The sequence below is a fragment of the Somniosus microcephalus genome, chromosome 5 (assembly GCF_052327205.1).
Source record: "Somniosus microcephalus isolate GS21.2 chromosome 5, FLI_Smic_1.0, whole genome shotgun sequence".
NCBI classification, from domain to species: domain Eukaryota; kingdom Metazoa; phylum Chordata; class Chondrichthyes; order Squaliformes; family Somniosidae; genus Somniosus; species Somniosus microcephalus.
Genome location: NC_140991.1, coordinates 60,820,969 through 60,844,244, shown reverse-complemented (window position 1 = coordinate 60,844,244; position 23,276 = coordinate 60,820,969). Strand labels below are relative to the sequence as shown.

The 23,276-nt window shown below is 43.5% G+C and overlaps 1 protein-coding gene across 1 annotated transcript; it reads right to left on the bottom strand.

The window, feature by feature from the left end:
* Positions 1 to 843: 843 nt before the first annotated feature.
* On the bottom strand, positions 844 to 22,688 carry map3k8 (mitogen-activated protein kinase kinase kinase 8). The gene is made up of 7 exons (XM_085987678.1): positions 20,890 to 22,688; positions 19,983 to 20,153; positions 17,463 to 17,724; positions 17,242 to 17,348; positions 11,916 to 12,068; positions 8,958 to 9,204; positions 844 to 2,536 (listed from the first exon to the last, which is right to left on the bottom strand). The coding sequence occupies exons 1-7, from the start codon at positions 21,376 to 21,378 to the stop codon at positions 2,409 to 2,411; spliced, it is 1,557 nt and encodes a 518-aa protein (XP_085843804.1). The 5' UTR covers positions 21,379 to 22,688; the 3' UTR covers positions 844 to 2,408.
* Positions 22,689 to 23,276: the final 588 nt, after the last annotated feature.

Here is a 23,276-nt window from a genome sequence, read left to right as displayed (position 1 = left end):
AGTTTTCTGACCTCATATTTGCATCAATGGTCAGGGAATTCCAGAAGTGGCCTGTTCTCTGTAGATTTGACCAAACCCCTAATGCTGCACAACCCATCTACAAACCATCAGGTACAAGGTCACAGATTCCATCTGATCAGGCCTATGTTGAGTTAGCACCATGACTTTCAGGAGTTACTAGATTGTGATCAGCAGTGGTGCCCTGGCTGATACTTTTCTCCTTTCTTCGTCCACGAAACGTTGCATAGATCAGTACCACAACACCCACCGAGCCACTGGGAACCAGATTTGATCCATTTTGATGACTACATTCACAGTGGTTGACAGAGCAACTGACGCTGTTGATTTAATGTGAATGCAGTTTATGACGTTTTCATTGCTAGGATTCTTTTTTTTAAATGTTTTTGGGTCCCCTCCCCTTACAGGGAACCAGGTAACTTGATCTCAGGCCTCTGGTGTTGCCATCTTTAATGGGAGGTAGGGAAGAGCAGTCTGGAGTGACTCTCCCTCTGATTTACCCTCCCTCTTTAGGCCAGGCATATTTGCCTCCCTTCATATGTAACTAATTTTGGACAATTTGGCGTCTGGGTAAATCTATGGCCTACGATTCCATAGTACGGCACATTGGAACCCTCAAGCATGTTGTGCACCCTATCGGCATTCCATCAGAACAAGCTCAGAGCTCATTTTGGAACTAGATTGTGACTGGCTGTTGTATCATCAGTAATTGGTATAAATAGAAATCACAAACATGCTCTGGCTTGAAATTATAAAAGTATTAGTAGCTTCACAACAGCAACTTTAAAAAAAGTACCTTTCAGTATCAAATGAAAATCTAGTCAGTGGTCTTAGACACTTTTTATTAGACTGTACGACAACAATACAAAGATAGAGAGTGAGAAAACCCATACACAACCTGAAGCAAAATATACACTATGGGTGCCTGCAAGATTCAAATCCATAGTTTCAGTAAGACACAGTAAACCTACCCAGGCCTAGGCAAACTAGTTTGATGTAAAAATGATGATGAATATGTATAAAAGACATGCATTTTCAGCTAGACATTTCTTTAATTCATTCTCAGGATGTTGGCATTGCTAGCAAGGCCAGCCTTTATTGCAAATCCCTAGTTTCCCCGAGAAGATGGTGGTGGGCCTTTTTAAACAGTTTGGTACAAAGGAGTGGCTTGCTAGGTCACTTCAGAGGGCAGTTAAGAGGCAACCACTTTGGTGTGGGACTGGAGTCACATATGAGCCAGACCGGGTAAGGACGGCAAGTTCCTATCCCTAAAGGGCATTGGTGAACCAGTTGGGTTTTTAATGACACCCGACAGCTTCCTGGCCACTTTTACTGACACCCAACTTTTGGTCTCCAAGTTTCTTTTTAACTGAATTTGAACTCACGAGTTCTCTGGATTATTAATCCAGGCCACTAGACAAATAATCCAGCAACACAACCACTACACAACCGTACCTGCCGATGAGGCACCCTGATTTGAATACTGCAGGCACCGGCACAATAGTTAACATTGGCTTGGTTCAGCTGTGGATTTTCTCAGAGCTTTTTTAATCAGTAAAAACCTTATTAAAGTAGACTAACAATAACATATTAGGAGTTATGATACATACATACACTACCTTAGTAACAGAGAGAACTATCTTGCCTTTTCATTTTTTTCCCTTTTAGCAGCTGCTGAAGTAACATGACTTTGACACACATGATGCTAATGCATGGTATGCTTCGATTATTGCTTAACTAGCCCTTTGCAGAACAAAAGCAGAGGCTGACCCATCCCATAGGGTGTACAGAACTATCAGCTCACAATGTTTACAGAGCTACAGGGTTACTGCGAACCCACAGCACACATTGTGTGCAATTTACTTGTCTGCATGGCATTTATTACATACATGCTCGTTTCCATAGGAACACATGTATTTCGACAAGTCTAACTCTCATCATTTTTGAGTAATTTTCCATTAGAGAAATACATTAATCAGCGATGATCACTGAAAGCAAAGAGAGGGAGCGAGAACATTAATCCATCATCCAAACCATTAGGCACAACAGAGGAAAAGAAGTGACGGTGCTTTTGCTGGTGTAGAAATTCGAGCATCATTCACATTCCTCAAACTGCACTCCTCCATCACTGCACCTTTCATACCAAGAAAAAATACAGCACTGGGGATGTTAACTGAATAAAATACATTAGTAGTAAAGTATTCTTCTAAATAAAAGAAACACTATTTTTTCTTAATGCTGTAATTACAATGATGACGCGTTCAGTGACCCCCCTCTGACTGGCTCCTCCGATTCTACAGCACCACAGCAGGTAGCGGACTCCATTTGTTCTTTACAACACTTTGTAAGGCCAGCAGGCCTAGGGGTACCTTGGTGCGTTAAAAAAAAAATCAGCCATATTCTGATCCAGGAGGACCCCTGATTATGTTGAAGTATCCAGCCAAGGCACCCAGGTCAATATAAAGAGAGTGGTTCCTTTTCCCTACAGTTGATTCTTCGGTGCTGCATACAGAAGTATCTGGAATTAAAATAAAAGAAAGTTAGGAAAATCAAGCTTCCATGCCACCCCCCCCGCCCCCCCCCCCCCCCGCCGCTATAAACTTCCTGAAAACACTGTTACATGGGGAACTGAAAGGGTAGATAGTCCTCTGGTTAGAGAGTCTAGGACTAGGGAGCATAGTCTAAAAATTAGAGCCAGGCCTTTCTGGAGTGAAGTTAGGAAACACTTCTACACACAAAGGGTGGTAGAGGTTTGGAACTCTCTTCCGCAAACGGCGATTGATGCTAAGTCAATTGTTAATTTAAAATCTGAGATTGATAAATTTTTTTAAAATCAAAAGATATTGAGGCAAAGGCGGGTTTATGGAGTTAGGTCACAGATCAGCCATGATCTCAATGAATGGCGGAACAGGCTCGAGGGACTAAATGGCCTATTCCTATCTACCTAGGCTGAAAGGACACAATAAATATGTTGGCCCAGATTTTGCGGTCAGTGGAGAAGGGACGGCACTCACTGCTGCCCTCGAAAAAAGCTGCCCACAAAGATCTTGCGATCTCTGTGGCGTCGATTTCACCTTTCCCAATGTTAATTTGATTCTAGGGCCATCTTGGGGATCTCCAGTGCCCAACAACAATGATGTCATCAAGCAGGCTAAGTAGCCGATCACATTGAAGAATTCTCACAGACAGCAAACCAGGAAGTGAAAAGCTCTGATTATCCTTCACTTTTTAATTATTTTACAGAGAGCGAAATAAAGACTGGGACATACACATGAGATTAAGGTAGAAGATGAAATATCATAAACAAACTTTTTTTTAAACAAAATTAAAAATATGGAATTTTTATCATAATGGAAAAAATTGACATTCCACATATAAAATTAGGTTTTTGGGGCCAGAGAGGTTGTTCAGCAGTAATTATGACTTAGTATGCTGTTAAAAATCCAGTTGCACCTCATTGAATGTGGCTCAACTTTTTGGGGGGTTTTTAAACAGCGATATTACAGCATAAAAGGGGAAGTTCACATCAAATCGCTGATTCTTTGCTGATTGCCATCTGCGGGGTCTTCAACAGTGTGCCCTGTGGAGGAGCAGGGAATCACTAACACCAACTTCTGGATTTCCGCGTTTCGCCGTCATTACAACCGCAAAACCTGGGCCATTGCTTCATCACCTGTGTCTCAACTTTCAAAATTTCAGCTCGAGAGCTTTTGCAATCTCTTTGGCCAGTAATACTCATTTGCGGTTTATTACATTTACGGTTAATGAAAGGGGGGGGGGCGGGAAGTGCAAGCACCCATTAGTGCCAGGTTCTCCTTCCAGCCACTGATAGCAGATATGAGCGGAACCAAGTGGCCCTGAAATTCCAGGACCCGTGCTCTGTAGGGAGAAGCGGAGCAGAGCAGGACTCCAGTCAATATTCAGGCAAAGATCAGGACCATCATTTCCATAGTAGGTGCAAACTGCCCGCTCCTGTACTGGAGCGAGAGAGGTGCCCACCCAAACAACTGGATGGAAAACTGAAGTGGTGCTCTGCCAATCCCAATGCTGAAGGAGAGGCCCTGATCAGGCCAATCAGGTGACGGCACTAATTTTTCTTTGCTCCAATGGATCAACAGAGCAGGTCCACAATCCACTCTGGGTTCGATGACCTTTAGCAGGCCTAAAACAGGACTCATGGCCACTTCAACTGGCATGAGTTATGTGGGGCCCAATGTGGGTGTAATGAGCAGAATTTCTGAGGTAGACTGGGAAATTCCCAAGAACTCCCCCCCTCACAAAGCAGTCCCAGTATATAGTGGCAGTGGGCACCTACTCCCCTCACACCCACCCAACTGGAATTTGGACTGCTATTTAATGCAGGGTGGAAACCCAGTAGATCTGCGTTGATTCCAGCCTCCCCACCACGAGCAATCTGCTCATGCCGTGCCTTCCCTGGCACCAGAATCTTGGGTCAATGTTTAGCCCAACACCCACAACATTGTCTGATTGTTGACATTCTCGATGACTCGGAGTGCTGTGCAAGCAGCTGGTGCAGGACAGGTTTGGTAACATTACATTTCAGCTTTGCCCTCAAGGATCATGATGAGATTATATTTACCAATGTTACAGTGGATGAGATTGTTTTTCTAATCTCCTATCTATGTAGATGATGTGCAATAGAAGCTTCCATCTGCTACATTTAAATTCCGTACTTTTTTTTTTGCGTTCCCTATATTACAAAATCTTATTTTTTCTCAAAGGACTGATTTATTTTACAGTATTATTAAAGGGATATCAGCACCATATCTTTGTTTTTGTAAGCACACAATGGAATGTGAACAAAAAACCTAAATCACATATAAAAGCATCGCATGATCACTTGCATGCAATGTAAAATAACCGGTGCTACTCCAAAACAATTCTCGGTTTCTTCCTTTTTTATGCTTAAATACGGTTTACTTTTCAATTTCGGGCAGATGCTTCCATTTCACTAGTATGATCTACGGAGGAAGATTCCTTCTGCGTGCTATGTGTAGTGAAATTATAAACATTCGCTTTACAAACCTCTCCACAGTGCATAGAAGAAATGCCGACTCCCATCTGTTTATAGTTTTAAAAAAAACAAGGCTAGTTTGATAATATAACACGTGCAAAGTGCTCGGGATAAGGAAGGAGAGCACAAGTTCATGTACAGGACCGGTGATTTATACTGACTTGCGTGTTTGCTGTAGAATGAGATGGGCAAGTGTCAGGTTTGGATCACTGGTCGGTTTTTGTTATCAAATGTCCCCAATGTTGACTCCAGTTTATATACTCTCTTCCATTACATTACATTACATAGAAATTATAGCATGGAAAAGGCCCAACCAGGCCGTGTTGAAGTTTATCCTTCACACAAGCTGTATTCCTCATCCCATGTGGCTGCCCTGTTCCCATGTGCCTTTATTTCCCTTTTCTACAACCACCTATTTAACTTATTCTCACCAACTTCTACCGGTGCACCATTGAGAGTATCCTGTCCGGCTGCATCACTACCTGGTATGGCAACTGCACCGCCATAGACCGCAAGGCACTACAGATGGTGGTGAAAGCTGCACAGCATACAACAGGAATTAAACTACCTGCTGTGCAGGATATCTACCCCGAGAGGTGCCGGGGGAAGGCCCTGAGAATCATCAAAGACGCGAGCCACCCCAGCCACAACCTCTTCGCCCTGCTCCCGTCCGGTAAGAGATACCGAAGCATACGGTCTCGTACCAGCAGGTTTCGAAACAGCTTCTACCCCCAGGCCATAAGACTCATGAACGAATAATTTATTATTTATTACTGTTGTTTTATTTATTATTACTGTATTTCTATTAGTATTTTTATCATTGTTATGCCATATTTATTCCAATGTTGGGAGGACTCGTAAAAATCAACATTTCATTGTGCAGTACGTTTGCTGCATATATGACAAATAAAATTGAATTGAATTGGTAGTTGTAAATGAAGACGTGGGGGTGAATTTCACAGGAAAAAACGGGTGGGTTGGAGGTGGGAGGGTGGCGGGGGAGTGAGAGCTCGAAAAATCTAAAACCCGACCCCAACCCGCCGACTTTCACCTTTTACTTAGGCGGGACGGGTGGGGGGCCCAGACAGCCAACCCGCGACCAGGAAGCAGGTTGGCAATTTAAATATGAGAACGAGGCCTGAAGCCTTTTCTTTAACCTGCTCTGCAGGTTTAACTGCAGGCGGCCGGGAATCCCGGGGCACAGGATTCCCGGCAGCTGCAACGATGCTCCTTGTGGGCTGGGTGGAGCAGGAGTGCTTCCTCCCGGCCCCCCAAGCTCCCGCACCTGATGCGGTGGTATCTAGCCTGCATTCCCCGCCCAACTGGAAGCCAGCCTGTCAATCACGCTGACTTTCGGACGGGAACCCACCCATTACGTCACACGCACGCTGTGGAGTTAAAACTCCACTGTATGCCGGGAAACCCGGAACTCCCGCCATCTACCAGGCCTCCCCCACCATGTGGCTGGGAAAACCCCGGCCCATGTTCTCTGCTTCATTTGTTAACTCTGGCTGTGTCGTCCAGACCCTTGCAACCCCTCTTGTATAAAATAGTTTCTCCTACTCTCTGTCCTAAATCTCTTATATCAAAGTCCGCTCAATCACCAGAAACAGTCTGTTTCTCTTAGCTCTGTCCCATCCCATCATAATTTTAAACACCTCTATTCTCGTGAAAAAAGCTCCAATTTTTCAAGTCTTTCTTTGTATTTGCAGAATCCTGGACCCTCCTAATTGCCTCCACCTTCCTATAGTGTGGAGCTCAGAATTGCACACAGTACTCCAACTGTGGTCTTACTAAGATTTTTAATAGATTATATTTTGGCTTTTATATTCTGTACCTCTTGCAATAAAATCCAGTATTGCATTTTGTTTTTTCTCAAGCACCTCAGAGCTGCCTTTTCTCCCTCCAAATTGACAGTTGAATTTAGTTACCATTATCTCGGATAGGATGGGGTGCAAAGTTGGAAATTAAAATTAAGTACCTCTCCAATAAAACAACATGGAGTCATACTGCCAATAACCATGTGTCATCAGTCACTCTCAGACCATTGTGCACTCTGAACAATAACCATGTGGGAGCAGAGAATCTGAAAGTGGGGTTGTAACCGGTAGTGAACGCACTATAGGCCATACAGTTTAGAAAGGTCTTACATTTGATCAGTGACTTCTGCAAAGGAGGGGAGAAATTTGGAGAAAAAGATACCAATGGAGTGGAGCCGGTAAGAATAAAATATCCCCGAGTTACAACTAGGTGAGGACAGGTCTGGCTGCAAAATGCTGTTGGCCAGATTCTAGACTGGGATGAGAGGATTTAGCCATCCAGGTCACAGGAGGTCATCAGTGTGAGTACAAATTCCTTTTGTGCTATTTTGAACAAACCGGTTAATGCTCTCAAATGATATCCCTTTGTTTGCTATTTAAACAAGGTCATGAACCTTTTTATTTTAACCCAAACATGTTATTTATTATAGATCATAAACAGTGGAAACTTTATGCCTAAGGGTTGAAGCTACCCATTGTCATTGTGATATTCTTCTTCTCTAGATATTTTCTATCTCTATTGGTGCATTGTGGTAAACCACTGTTGTTGTTGTTACACACTGTTGTACCTATGCATGCCTCAACATGTCTCGGCTGGCTCCACCCACACAGGCCCAGGTATAAAGGTGATTGACCTGCAGGCCCCTGCCTTCTTGGAACCCAGTCAACCACGAGAGGCATGCTCTGTTCTTTGCTAATAAAAGCCTTTAGTTACTCTTAACTCTCAGTCTTTTTGAGTAATTGATAGCGCATCATGCATCTAATACTCCAGCTCAGTATTATAAATCGTACTTTTATCCTGATTTGAATTGAGACACTCTAAATTGTGTGTTTGGCTTCAGGATTTTTTTTCATTTGTAACTCCCGTTTTTCCCCCGCCTCAAAATGACTCCCCTCCTCTCCTGAAGGCTCACGCTAGTTACTCAGATGATATCCATCCTCTGTACCTCACTCACGTGGCCATTCTTTATGCGAACACGTAATCCAGGCTGACACTCCAGTGCGGTACCGGGTGAGTGCTACATTGTCGGAGGTGCCATCTTTCAGATGACACGCTAAACCGAGGCCCCATTTGCTCACTCAGGTGGATGTAAACGATCCCATGACATTATTCAAAAAACAGTAGAGGAGTTCGGCCCGATGGCCTGGCCAATATTTATCGCTCAACCAACATCAATAAAAACAGATTATCTGGTCATTATGTCATTGTTATTTGTGGGAAATCTGTGCAAAATTGGCTGTCGCATTTCCTACATTACAACAGCAACTACACTTCAAAAAATACTTAATTGGCTGTAAAGCACTTTGAGGCCTCTTGAGGTCATGAAAGGTGTTATATAATTGCATGTGTGTCCGTTTGTTCGTGTGAATGCTGGCAGGCTAATCAACTGTGGTGATGTGGGGGGGGGGGGGGGGGGAAATCATAGGTAAACCGCACTCTGTCCTCAGTCAATGACCACAGATGCACTTTCCAGCAGGATCAGAAGCGGAAACTCTAGATCACTTTCCAACCTCCCCAACTCCAGGACTTCTTGTAGCAGCTAGATGCAGCACAGACCCTGGATTCAGCAGCTTTCCCTTTTGCTGGCGGAGTATCATTAAAGACACTGGGGGGCAATTTTAACCTATCCCACCCATCAGCAAACAGACGGGATCGGGTGCAACGCTGGTTTCACACCCCGCCCGATTTTACTCTCCATTTTAGTCAACCGAGAGTAATATTGGGCGGGGTGTAAAACATCGCTCCAGCCAATCCCATGGGCTTCCTGCCTGGTTAGTTGGGTTAAAATTACCCCCATTATTGGTTTCAAAATAACTTCCCCCCCCCCCCCACCCACCAGCTGGAAGAAAGCAAAATGACGTACCACAAATTTGTTCAGGTAACTCCAGCTCTTTTCTCTTAAAGACACGATTTATTTCGAAGAGAGCCGAGTCGAGGCTCTGGCAGCGGGGCTGATCTTCAGGAGGGGGGCTCATCGCTGCGTGCTTCAACAGCTCTCCTGCACACCACCTTTGCTTTGGATTTCGCTCCAACGTGGCTTCAATAAACTGCCTCATGGCAGGGCTGCAGTCCTCCGCAATGTCTTCTAATGGTGGAGCCTGCTTGTGGATCTTCAGAAAAAATAACAGAGTTTACAAACAAAAAACTTACAGAATTTACAAGCTAGAAGAGAAAATAAGCCCGTCATAAGGTGAAGCAACATTCAACATTCTAACAACACTCAGGGAGCTCAACACCATCCAGGACAAAGCAGCCCGCTTGATTAGCACTCCCTCTACCACCTTAAACATTCACTCCCTCTACCACCAGTGTACCGTGGCTGCAGTGTGTGCCATCTACAAGATGCACTGCAGCAACTTGCCAAGGCTTCTTTGGCAGCACGTCCCAAACCCGTGACCTCTTCCACCTAGAAGGACAAGGGCAGCAGGCGCATGGGAACACCACCATCTCCAAGTTCCCCTCCAAGTCACACACCATCCAGACTTAGAAGTATAATGCCGATCCTTCATCGTCGCTGTGTCAAAATCCTGGAACTCCCTATCTAACAGCACTGTGGGAGTACCTTCACCACACAGACTGCAGCGGTTCAAGAAGGCGGCTCACCACCACCTTCAAGGGCAATTAGGGATGGGCGATAAATGCTGGCCTTGCTAGCGACACCCACATCCCATAAAAAACAAATTTTTAAAAAATGCTGATATTTTTATATTTGCAGCACATGTTCTTTTACTTTTCTCACCATTTTCTCGCCCCCCCCACCCCACTCTTCCGTTCAGGGATTTGGTTCCACAGACACAAGACAGTTTCCAGTACCTTACCGACATCTGCAGGCTACTGGAAGGCAGGGGGACGTCACAGTCGAGTCTGATCCTGTTCTCGACCGATGCCCCCACGTGCACTTCCAGCAGGAGTCACGAGGTTAGGGTTCGAGATTCGGATCAGGAGCCTGAAATCTGGACAACTTTCCCCTCCCTAACCCAGAGCAAAGAGGCCAATTGTTAATCTCCATACCTCCACCTTGACTGAGACTAACAAACCGAGGAACACACTGGGGATTTTCTTGCTCTGTATGTTTCAGGTACTCAGTGGCCATTAGTGGAGATTTTGAAGTACATATTCATAAGCATTTATTCCTTTTAATTATTTCTTCCACTTTCATTTCTTTTCTTTCTCTCTAGGTCCTTCAGAGCTAGCAACCAATGTCTAGCCAAGACAGCAGTCAAGCAGCTGCTAGGCCTCTTCCACGGTTTCTCTTTGACCAACTGTCAGGAGAGGCGCCTTGTCTGATTTCCTATCCTTGCCCGAGTTTCTGTTCTACTCTTTGGGTAACCGCTTAGTGATGAGGCCTGGCTGACAGCAGACAGCTGGCAGGAATCAAATTCCAGAACTTCATGGGTATTGTACACCCACTACAACATGAGGCAGCCTAATTAGTTCCAAATTTCTCCTCTCTTTTCCTGACTGCTGCTGAGCTTTGGATTCAAGAGCACCAGCTGCCCTCTAGCACTTTACCAAAGTTGCCATTCTTTATTTATTAGCCAAGACGGTGAATGCTGGCATGAAATTTGAATGTGGGTGGCATCACAGCTGAGCTTGATCTTTCCAACAGAGGTCACTAAGTAGTGATCAGCTATGGGAAGTCGGAATGATTTTTCTCCTTATTCAGCACTAAAATCAAATGTAATACCTCTACCTGGAGATTAGCTAACCCAGTCAAACCTGAGGCCATACTAGGTTACAAGGCTGGGTGTTGCATTTGCTAACTGGGTGGGGGGGGGGGGCGGGGGGAAAGAGTTAAAATATGGTTTGTTGAGAAAAATAAAACTCCAGAGCGGTAGATACGAACTAAACTCGCTGCAGAAAGTTCAGTCTCGTCATCACAAGCACCCTTTTAATGATGTGATCATTGTTAATTACTGCCAATCAACTGAAAATTAGCTATTAAAAGTTTGGAGGCTCATTCCTTCAGGTATTAAATTGTTGTTGGAGATTATTTAAATGTCAATTTTTTTAATTTTTACTTTTCCTTTCTGTATCTTTTTTCTCTCAATCCAATTTTTCTTTCCCTCTCTATCTCTCAATCCTTCAATCTGATTGGCTAAGGAAATACACAGTTGCTTGCCCTGTTCACTCAGGTCCCAGATGCCCCGTTTCCCTCGCTGCTCTGTTATCAGCTCGCACTTTTTACAACTTAGTGTGCAAAAATATTTTGAGCTGAAGGGTGTGGGGGCAAGTCTAACTCATGGTACATGCTGTTAGATACCCTGCTACAGCAACATCTGGCCCAATAATAGTTAGTTTTACAATTATTAATTCCTGTCTTGAATAACCTAGGCTTCTACAAGTAATGAGTAAACTAGCTTCCGAGATGATACAGAAGACCAGAGGACAAATATCATTTTTCAATAAAATTGCTTTACTCAATTAAAAAGATAATGCTTTACTTAAACTGATACTTTCTTGGGACCTTAAAACTGATGAACTTCTTACATTTTTCAGTCTTCCCTTCATTCCATTATCTACCCATTAGATGATAATATCGAGTCACTACTTCTTAATTCATTTCATCTGCGGTGTTATTTTTCAACCTTAGTTGTGTCCTGCATTATGTGCATTAACCCCTCACCCAGGTTTCGCAATTTAAAATAGGGATCCATTGTTTTACAATAATTACAGGGACCTATTCCAACAACGCAAGTCAAGCAATTTTCTTGATGTACATTTGTCCCACATGGGCTCTCTTACTGAGCATTGCATTGTTTGATTAGACAGTTGTTTAACTTTGATGTGATCCCTACAACTTGTTGTTATGGAAACTTACAATGTACAGATATGATGGGTAAGCTGACCTAGGATACCTCTTCACCCAGGGTGGATTCCCAGTCTGCATGTGGATGATGGTAGAACCAAGACTGTAGATGTCTGACTTTGTTGAATGACCTCTGCAGGTAATAACTTCTGGACTCATATAGAACTAAAACAAAGTATAAATCTATAGTTAATTCAAGGCTTACAATCATTCTCACAAAACTTTTTCATTTGGCAATAATAAAACCTCGAAGTACATTAATGGTAAAGACAACTGCACATTTAAGTACTTTAAATGTGAAATCATTGCCACTCAAACTTATTTCTTGGTTATCATCTTTTATTTAATGCAAAACTGAGACTTAAAGCCATATTAATCTTTTTTTAAAGTAACAGATAACACAAGGCTCCGGCAGAATATTTATGACATTCGTTATTTGCCTATTGAATGTACTGTACTAAAAGAGGACAACCTACACTAAATGCTGTTGCCTTCCACCGATATAGCACACAAGTACATCAAGAATGATTAGTGAGCACATTCACTGCAGAAACTGCAATCAAAATATTTCTAATGTACTGCAAACATTTTGTTACCAATGTTCTGTGAACTAATAGATGGAAATTGGGTATGGTCGGGTAATGGTTATGTTACTGGACTAGTAATCCAGAGAACAAGAGTTCATATCCCACCATGTCAGTTTGAGAATTTGGATTCAGTTTTTTTTAAATCTGGAAAAGAAACTGTCGGATTGTCATAAAAACTCAACTGGCTCACTAATGTCCTTTAGGGAAGGAAACCTACCATCCTTACCCAGTCTGACTTTAAATGGCTCCAGTCGCACAGCAACTTGCTTGACTCTTAACTGCTCTCTGAAGTGGCCGAGCAAGCCACTCGGTTGTCTCAAACTGAGGGCAACTAGGGATGGACAATAAATGCCAGCAACACCCACATCCCAAGAGTCAATAATAAAGAAGATCGATCATAAACACCAATACTCGGTTTTGTGACCAAGTATAATATTTGCATTTATATAACACCTTATCCTGCATTTTAATCTGATCAGAATGCCCCTGTGCTGTTGCATTCTCTACATAAATCTTCAGCCATTCACATCCACTGGGCTTCCAGCCTGGCATATCTACTTTGCTGCAGACAGTAGACAGAGATTTGCATTAGTTGTCTGCAGCATCCTCGTGAAAAACCTCCTGTGTCACAGCTAGTTCACATCCAACATCCAAAGTGATATACTGACAAATGAAAGCCAATTATATAGCTCTGTACCATTTATAGCAGATAAGCTAGAATAAACCAGTAATAAATTTACAAGAGATAGGACTCTCCAATGAGACTGTGAACAGAACTTTATATGAACCCAGTGTGACCCACCACCTTCAAAAGCATGTGAACAATACTTTAGTTATCACCTCTACTACAAATCTTCCTGGAAGAAATGTATTTGTTCACAGACCATAAGTTACTTAGTAAGACCATATAAAATCCAGGTTGATTGTAAAACCTGTGGCAAAAAGAGCAGGTCAGAGGCTGGGTATTCTGTGGCGAGTGTCTCACCTCCTGACTCCCCAAAGCCTTTCCACCATCTACGAGGCAAGTCAGGAGTGTAATGGAATACTCTCCACTTGCCTGGATGAGTGCAGCTCCAACAACACTAAAGAAGTGCGACACCATCCAGTACAAAGCAGCCCGCTTGATTAGCAACCCATCCACCACCTTAAGCATTCACTCCCTCCACCACCGGTGTACCGTGGCTACAAGATGCACTGCAGCAACTCGCCAAGGCTTCTTCGGCAGCACCTCCCAAACCCACGACCTCTACCACCTACAAGGACAAGGACAGCAGGCGCATGGGCACACCGCCACCTCCAAGTTACACACCATTCTGACTTGGAAATGTAGTCATTCCTTCATTGTCGCTGGGTCAAAATCCTGGAACTCTCTCCCTAACAGCACTGTGGGAGTACCTTCACCACACAGACTGCAGCGGTTCAAGAAGTCTGCTCACCACCACCTTCTCAAGGGCAACTAGAGATGGACAATAAATGCTGGCCTTGCCAGCAACACCCACATCTCATGAACAAATAAAATTAAAAATGTTTCTCCCTTTTAAAAGGGAACCACCTTCATGAAACACTGCTTTCCAAACTTTTTTCTCTATCTGCAGCCCACAATGAAATAGCACTTAAGAGTAGAAAGGCATTATTTTGTCACTTGTGTGCAACAACCCCGTGACAAAATGGTACCAAACAAATAAAAAGTCTGTCAAAACACTTAATCATGGAGACCGTGTCCCTTTAAACCTGTACAGTAACTTACAGGAATAAACAAAATCTTGTTTGGGCAATTGCTTCTGGATATCTTGGTACTTGGTAATGCATTCTTTACTGAGAAGAAATGTTGTTAGCTTATTTACCAAGGGAAAAATCTATTGGCAGAAATCCATCTAGTGCCTAAGAAATGATTTCATTGCCTCTTATATTTGGAAATAAGCTCAATGAGTGGAGTTAACTTTGTTTTCAATTTTTATTTTAAAACTTCCTCAGACTTTGATGCAGCTATAAATTGCTGTTATTGACATCAGTTAAACTCATTACGACCCATGGAGATAATTTTCTATCAACATGTTTACTTTGAATATTTTTCTCCAAGTTCCTCCCTTCCTTTCCTAAAGGCATTGAGTAACGCTGCAGCACAGTTCCTTGAGGTGCCGACAGTCTTGACACATCCTAGTCTAATGTCCACAGTTACCCACAGCAGTTACTGGAAAGCGATCAGAAGCAGGAACTCTGGCAGATTTATTGGCCTCCCTAGCGCAGGGGTATTGAAGCTAATTTCATCATCCCAACTGCTTCCTGGCCCGAGATCAGCTAATTCAACAGATCCAGGACAGAGCCTGGGACTTTCCTGGCCTGTGTGGCTCAGTTCCAGAATGGGTGGAGCTTTTAATAGGAGCCATCAGGAATCGTCAGTTTGCATTTATTAATTATTTAGGGCAGCTTGACTCCTTTCCTCCGAGTCTTCACACAGCAGGCACACTCGTTGGCTGTCCCTGTCCTTCTCGACTTGTCTGCAGCCTTTGACACGGTTGACCACTCCATCCTTCTCCAACGCCTCTCCACCGTCATCCAGCTGGGTGGGACTGCACTCGCCTGGTTCCATTCTTATCTATCTAATCATAGCCAGAGAATCACCTGCAATGGCTTCTCTTCGCGCTCCTGCATCGTTACCTCTGGTGTCCCCCAAGGATCTATCCTTGGCCCCCTCCTATTTCTCATCTACATGTTGCCTCTTGGCGACATCATCCAAAAACACAGCGTCAGTTTCCACATGTACGCTAACGACACCCAGCTCTACCTCACTACCACATCTCTCGGCCCCTCCACGGTCTCTTAATTGTCAGACTGCTTGTCCGACATCCATTTTGCGATGAGTAGAACATTTCTCCAATTTAATATTGGGAAGACCGAAGCAATTGTTTTCGGTCCCCGCCAAACTCTGTTCCCTTGCCACTGACTCCATTCCTCTCAGGCTGAACCACACTGCTCACAACCTTGGTGTCATATTTGACCCTGAAATGAGCTTCCAACTACATATCTGTGGCATAACCAAGACCGCCTATTTCCACCTCTGTAACATCACCCATCTCTGCCCCTGCCTCAGCTCATCCGCTGCTGAAACCCTCATCCATGCCTTTGTTACCTCTAGACTTGACTGTTGCAACGCACTCCTGGCTGGCCTCCCACATTCTACCCACGTAAACTTGAGGTCATCCAAAATTCGGCTGCCTGTGTCCTAACTCGCACCAAGTCCCATTCACCCATCACCCTTGTGCTCGCTGGCCTACACTGGATGCCGGTTAAGCAATGCCTCGATTTGAAAATTCTCATCCTTGTTTTCAAATCCTTCCATGACCTCGCCTCTCCCTATCTCTGTAATCTCCTCCAGCCCCACAAACCACTCCGAGATATCTGCGTTCCTCGAAATCTGCTCGAGCATCCCTGATTATAAATCGCTCAACCATTGGTGGCCGTGCCTTCAGTTGCCTAGGCCTGAAGCTCTGGAATTCCCTGCCTAAACCTCTTTGCCTCTCTACCTCTCTTTCCTCCTTTAAGACGCTCCTTAAAACCTACCTCTTTGACCAAGCTTTTGGTCATCTGCCCTAATTTCTCCTTATGTGGCTCAGTGTCAAATTTTTGTCTTATAACACTCCTGTGAAGCACCTTGGGACGTTTTACTACGTTAAAGGCGCTATATAAATACAAGTTGTTGTTGTTATTGTTGTCCCCAGCTGAGAGGGCTTGTATGCTTTTGTGCATCTCCCAACGACACAGTGTAATCGGCTGCAAGGAAACCTCAAAGAACATCTCAAGGCTTCAATTTCCCTTCACTTCCTATAAAGAAGCATTGGGTCTCTACACTTCCCCTGCCTTGTCTCCACTGGCACACCTTAAATTAGGAACTCATGATGCAGCAACTCAAAAGTTGCAAACCCATGTCCTATATAATGTGCCATCATGCCACCTCAAGTGGGGTTCCATTTCTTTGGCTTTCTATAAGTCTGTACACTTGCTCTATATTTACTTTGCAATAGACATCTAAAGAAATCTGCACAAACAAAATCAGGTTTGCTAAAAATTGTGAAAAGATCTTTTGGTGCACAAGTGTTTGCGGATAAGAGGGCACTTTTGTTCTAAATAGGTCAGATGCACTGCACTACTATTCATTACACCATCTTCTTCAGTATTATACCCTCTCTGAAAACCTCCTGTGTCAATCAGCAAGCCATGTCCATCACAAAATGTGAAATGGATATGTCCCCAAGCATGGAACAGATCGTTCACCAAAGATGAAGCAATCAGTCACCAAAGATGGAGAGAATCGGTCACAAAATATCCAATGGGTATGTGCAACTAATACAGAAACCACAATTCCAGAGGCACATGCACTCCAAGCCATTAAACCAGCGGCACGCCGAATCTGTTTATTTTTAAATCAGAACCTTCTTGAGGAAGTGAAACCTCAGTTCTGAGTACATGCAAAATGACAGATCTCAATACTCCTACAGTTTCTCCACAGTTGAGATGATGCGTGAGAAACAGCACTGCCATTTTGTAGTCGCAGTCTGCACAGAACCAGAGAAGCATGCTACTTGGGGAAAAGTCATTTGGATATTTTGCCAAAAGTAATTGTGAATGATTTGAGAAGTCCCAGAAATACACAGAGCACTGTATAACTAAACTAAACTAGTTTGAAAGAGTTAATAGATGTAAAAAAAAGTTTTAAATTGTGGCCTAGTTAGTAACACAATAACCATTCTCACCTCTGTTCCTCGAATATCTCTGGGAATGTAGATTTCTTCAGTCATCTGGACAGTGAGACCAAAATCTACCAGCACTGCCTTGGTTGACATGAGAACTATGTTGCTGGCTGTGATGAAATAACCAAATGAGACAACATCATTCCAACGTTCCTTTTGCCAGACAGACTTAAAAAAAAAAAAATTGTTGTTGCACAAATCATAGAAAGGGAAAAAAACCTTACGCTTAATGTCATGATGTATGACTTTTTTGGAATGCAGAAAGGCAAGTGCTTTGAGGACGTGTTTGGTCAACCATATGATTTCAAATTCCTTCATAGGCCCACAGCTTTCCAGTTTTTCCAAGATGGAGCCTCCCTCTCCTGCCTCCATGAAGAGGTGTATGGTCTCATTCCACAGCAAGGCACCATATAACTCGGCAATGTTCTCATGGCGGAACCGTGCTTGGATTTGTATGTCAGCAGGCTTAAAGTATTCCACTGGAATCTTAGATTTAAAACAAAATGCATTGTCTGACTCATAACATAAGATTTGCATATATTTGCATATAATTAGAGAGAAAATTTAAAAAAAGAGTACATTTATTTCCCCAATTTTCTTGCCTCCTTTCCTGAAGGCAGTGTCTAATGCTGGAATATTATGTCTCACCTAAATGGCCATTATTGATGTGAGAATAGAGACTGCGAGCATCAGCAGGCTATTTTATCACATGGGGCGCCTGATACACTCCTCACCGGACATCTACAAACCTGCACACTTTCCAGCAATACTATTAGATACCAAACAGAAGTGGGAATCCTGGCTAGCCTTTCCCATTCTTAACCCAGGGATACTGAGGCCAACTGTACCTACCTCTGCCACTGCATCAGCTAACTCAACACAAACCAGTGGCAGATCTGGTTCCTTTGTAGTCTGTACAACTCAGTAATGTAGCATGCACTTACCCACAGAACCCTCTGGGGAACCCCCAAAAATAATTCAGAGAAATTAAGGGTATGCTAAAATCACAGATAGGATTTTCTTTAAAATATAGGCTGAAAATTTTTAAAAAGTCTTCCCTCATTCCTCCTAATTTGTCTTTTCCTTTTTGGTAATTTATCATTTGTCCTTTCAGCTTTCCCTCGGCCACACACTGGCTAACCGTCTGTCACACCTGTACAGTGTCATCTCTTGTCCAATTCCCTGGAGGCAAACGAAAGAGGGCTGAAGTGATTTCCTCTCCTCCCTCCTAATTTCATCTCCCTTCATATAAGAAAGGGCTTGGCCTTCACCTCCACTGACAGCACATCTGAAAGTGGGAATCCGCCACATGGGGACTTACGGCATGAAGTTTCATCCTGCTGCTCTGTGCTCCAACGCACTGCACTACAACACAGTTTTGTAAAAGGACTCGTGTGCCATTTTACCACTGTTGTTAATTGTAACATGTAGATGTTTGGAGAATCAATTCAAGACACTTGCAAATGCATGCACTTTTTAATCACTAACTGATCTGATAAAGGTAATGACATTCTGGTGTTTTAATTCATTTTATTCATACCTTATATTTAGAAAGTACTCCTTGTTGAAAACAAAAATCATGCAGTAAAATAAGTGAAACCAGTGCTGAGTCGTAGCTTGATTGTGGTTTGTCTCATATTCCACAGACCAGTTTGCTCAGCAACATACAGGACATTCAGTTTTTACTATAGGTTTCAGGGATACACCAGCATTCCTTCACCAAAATCAAACAGGCAACAGGAATACAGGGGAGACTTTCCTGGATTTGTGCCCAGTATTGGGTTGGCTAGGTGCAGCAAATTTCAGAAAGTTGAGTGGGACAAAGGAATTTTTAAAGATTTTATTTTATTTTTAAAAAAAAGGAATCTTTAAAGAAATCTGCCCAATTTTCCATCCATTTAAATTACCTACTTTTATACCAAACATTAGGCGAATTGATCAAAATTTTAAAGATTATGAAAGGAAATAACAAAGCTGATCCAAGCAAATTGTTAACTGTCGTGTTGGATTCAAATACCAGGAGGCTCAAGTCAAAATTAGGAAGTTAGGAGTAAAAAAGGGACGTCAAATGGAACTATTTCTACACACAGTGTTGTGCTGCAAGTTACGAGAAGAGGCCATTAAAGTGAACAATATTAATGCGTTTAAGAGATAACTAGATGTGTTTCTAGAGAGGAGATTGCGGGATATGATGATAAAGCGAGTTGAGGACATTGAGATCAATCAAAATTGGATGGGCTTGTTGGGTCAATGGACTTTTCCTATTACTAAAAATTCTTGTGGACTTATGTAGTTTTGTAAATATTCAATAAGAAAAAGTTATGTGCTTTGAAAGTTGAAAATGTCTTTCAGTAATCAAAGGAATTGATGGCAGCATGGTGGCATAGTGGTTAGCACTGTTGCCTCACAGCGCCAGGGACCCGGGTTCGAATCCGGCCTCGCGTGACTGTCTGTGTGGAGTTTGCACATTCTCCCCGTGTTTGCGTGGGTTTCCTCCGGGTGCTCCGGTTTCCTCCCACAGTCCAAAGATGTGCGGGTTAGGTTGATTGGCTATGATAAATTGACCCTTAGTGTTAGGGGGATTAAATACGTAGGGTTACGGGGATAGGGTGGGATATGTGTTGGCGTAGGGGTTACGGGGATCGGGTGGGATATGTGTCGGTGCAGGCTCGATGGGCCGAAATGGCCTCTATCTGCATTGTGGGGTTTCTGTGATTTATTTTTAAAACTTTTACACGACTTACCAATTTGCATGCCATTCGCTTTTTTGTCTCTCGGTCCTGTGCAAGGTGGCACTTTCCAAAAGTACCTCGAGGAATGTAGCCTGGACCAATATTCCGATGGGCAAATTTCCATGGAAACAAGAAGACCTCTGAGTTGACCTGATAATGTCCATTTTTAATAGCTATATCCTTCTGCAAAAGAGAAAGAACAATCAAAGACCGCAATCAGAAAATTAATTCAGCCTTTTCCTCCCCTGTCAATTTGAGAAACACAGGACTATAGTGTAAATGGAAAAAAGCACACTTACAAATTAATAGCACTTCCGGTGAGTTTAGAAATAGGTTAAAAATACTTTGACCTGCAAAACATTTTCCATTGGAACTGTAATCTAGGCAGACATTTCAGTGCAGCACTGAGGGAGGTGAGTCTTTCGACTGAGACGTTAAACCGAGGTCCTGCCTGTCCTCTCAGGTGGACGTTAAAGATCCCACAACACTATTCATATAAGAGCAGGCGAGTTCTCCCCGGTGTCCAGGCCAATATTTATCCCTTAAACAATATCATTTAAAAAAAACATTATCTGGCCATTTATCTCATTGCTGTTTGTGGGATCTTGCTGTGCACACACTGGTAGCCGTGTTTCCTGCATTACATCAGTGACTGCACTACAAAAGTACTTCATTGGCTGTAAAGCACTTTGAGACGTCCTGGGGTAGCGAATGGCGCTATAAAAATGCAAGTTTTTTTTTGTTCTATAATACTCAGTATATTCAAAAAATCTGGATCCACTTTAGTGCAATTTCCATCTTTATCAGTCCAAAAAGGTTATGCAGCATAAGCCTATACTTAAACCACGCAACACGAACTACTGTATTATGAATAATCTCTTGCATGCACCTAACGTTGTTGAATTTCGAAATTCCTCACCTTATTTAATATCACTCCTGACTCGCAGTTTCTGAAGTGTTTGAGGAGACCGCGGGAAGCATTTGACACCTGATTTGCAAAGTTGAGTAAATCCTCCACTGTTCCATATCTGACAGAGGCGAGGAAGGGCGGCCGGTGACCGTCCCTGGCACCGTCCGCTCGAACTCCTTGCTCGTTTCCATCCGAGTCCTGCGCCAGCGAGAGCAGATTGCCCGGGTACAGCGCGGTGTCCTCCGAGGGGCAGAGCGCCTCCAGGACATCCATCACGTCGCCCACTTGTTCCAGCAGCAATTCCAACCTGGCGTTATCGAGACTTTCGGTGAGCATGTACTCCATTGCCGCCTTCTTTCGATCACAGCCGTCTGTCCTGACAAAAAGAGAGGCAGCAGACAGCATCAGCACAGCCGACGGCTGCTCACGGCACTGGGCACACCGCAGCTGTTCGCTGAAGCCATTGTGAGCGGACTGCTGCCAAGGAAGAATGCACATGTGACGCACAGCCGGCAGAGATTCCCAGGCTCAGAGGACGAGCGGGGCGTTATTGGCTCTCGGCTTTCAGTACGTGGAACCACTGCGACCTCAGTGTGTGGACGTAAGGAGGCGGTCCCCGGCCGAGACAGGGATTACCCCAGATCTGATAGGGCAGCATGAAAACACCTTACACTGAATGTTGTCAATGTCAGTCAAGGCAGTGTTCAAAACAATGCAAGTGTTGTTCTAATAATTTATTATTAATAATAATATCCCCATAATTTAAAATAACATCTCATTTAAACACAGTTATTTCTGATTATTTAATTTTAAAATAATCATCAGAATTAATTCCAATGATAATAAAATCTTCAACACAGAAGGTTATGCTAGGGTAAGATGAAGTAAGGTGGGAGACGGCTCCTCTGGAGCATAAACACCAGCACAGACATTTTTTTAAATTCGTTTATGGGATGTGGGTATCACTGCATTTATTGCCCATCCCTAATTGCCCTCGAGAAGGTGGTGGTGAGCCGCCTTCTTGAACCGCTGCAGTCCGTGCGGTGAAGGTACTCCCACAGTGCTGTTAGGGAGGGAGTTACAGGAGTTTGACCCAGCGACGATGAAGAATCGGCGATATACTAAGTCAGGATGGTGTGTGACTTGGAGGGGAACTTGGAGGTGGTGGTGTTCCCATGCACCTGCTGCCCTTGTCCTTCTAGGTGGAAGAGGTCGTGGGTTTGGGAGGTGCTGCCGAAGAAACCTGAATGGCCTGTTTCGGTGTATGTACTTCTATGTAACAGCCGAGAGGAACGGCTGTTGACCCACACATATAAAGCGAGCACGATGCAAACTGGTTCACTTATTCATTCATATTTGAATCCTGTACCTAGTCACCACAGCGAAATATTTCGGGAAACTGTTAAACCTGGAAAGTGTTAAGATGGAGAAGAGGAAATGATTAAAGTGAGAATTGCAAACTGACCATTAATGAGCATCCCCGGCGCCTCACTCCTCTGCACACTCGCCAACGCAAGTCATTTGAGTAAATAACATAACACAAACAGGAAATCTGGCCACAGTTCCGGAGTAAAAATAAAAAGGTTTACAACTGTTGTCTAAAACAAACCGAACCATGGCGGTACGTTGACTATACGGAAAAGTAAAATGAAAAGAAAAATAAATGCTGTTGACGAGCGCGCTGGCCCGTGAGCAATGAATGGGGAATTCCTGCTCTGCCGACTTCCACGTCCACTCATGATCGCCGCCCTTTACTGTGAGACCAGAGGGGTTATCACTCTGTTACCGACAGTGTTACAGCGTCTGCGGCATTAACTCTTCCGCTGCTGTTAATGTTGGCAACATTCTCAGTGACCCGGGGCGAATAAAGTCAAGTCAGCTGTGAGCCTGGCTCAGTTCAGTGAGCCAGCTTAGAACTGGCTCGCCTTCATTTTTCTAGTGAACGTGTTGTAATCATTTACTATTAATAATATCCCCATCATTTAAAATGTTAATCTAATCCTTGAGTATTATTATTAATAGAATTTTTGGTTGCAGGGTTTCACTCTTAATAAAGTTTGAAGTCAGTATCATATTGCATCTGGTAGACCCTAATAATGCAAATGCTTTTTTAGTTCATTGGGCTCTAATATTAATGTAATGGTGCAAAATGCAACATGTGGGTAGTCGGCGTGGCAGGTAGCACTGGGACTTTGTTCTGATTTACAAACGACGAGGTGGTTGTGGTACGCGTCCTCTCTAGGGGACGGTGTACCTTTAAGACTTTTTTCCCCATTGCCAGTAAATGGCTTCCTGTTTTCTGTCATGGTCATTCACTGAACCCTTTGTGTGAAATAAGACGCTGCCCTAAATACGTCAATATTACGCAGAGCTTTTTTTTCCATTGACAGAAGATT

Excerpts from the sequence above, each read along its gene's own strand:
- map3k8 (XM_085987678.1), bottom strand. The coding sequence starts at position 21,378 with ATGTGCATTCTTCCTTGGCAGCAGTCCGCTCACAATGGCTTCAGCGAA. Across the intron at positions 17,725-19,982 it reads AGCGAATGGCATGCAAATTG|ATTCCAGTGGAATACTTTAA; the intron begins GTAAGTCGTGTA and ends TTTAAATCTAAG. Across the intron at positions 17,349-17,462 it reads CATACATCATGACATTAAGC|CCAGCAACATAGTTCTCATG; the intron begins GTAAGGTTTTTT and ends ATTTCATCACAG.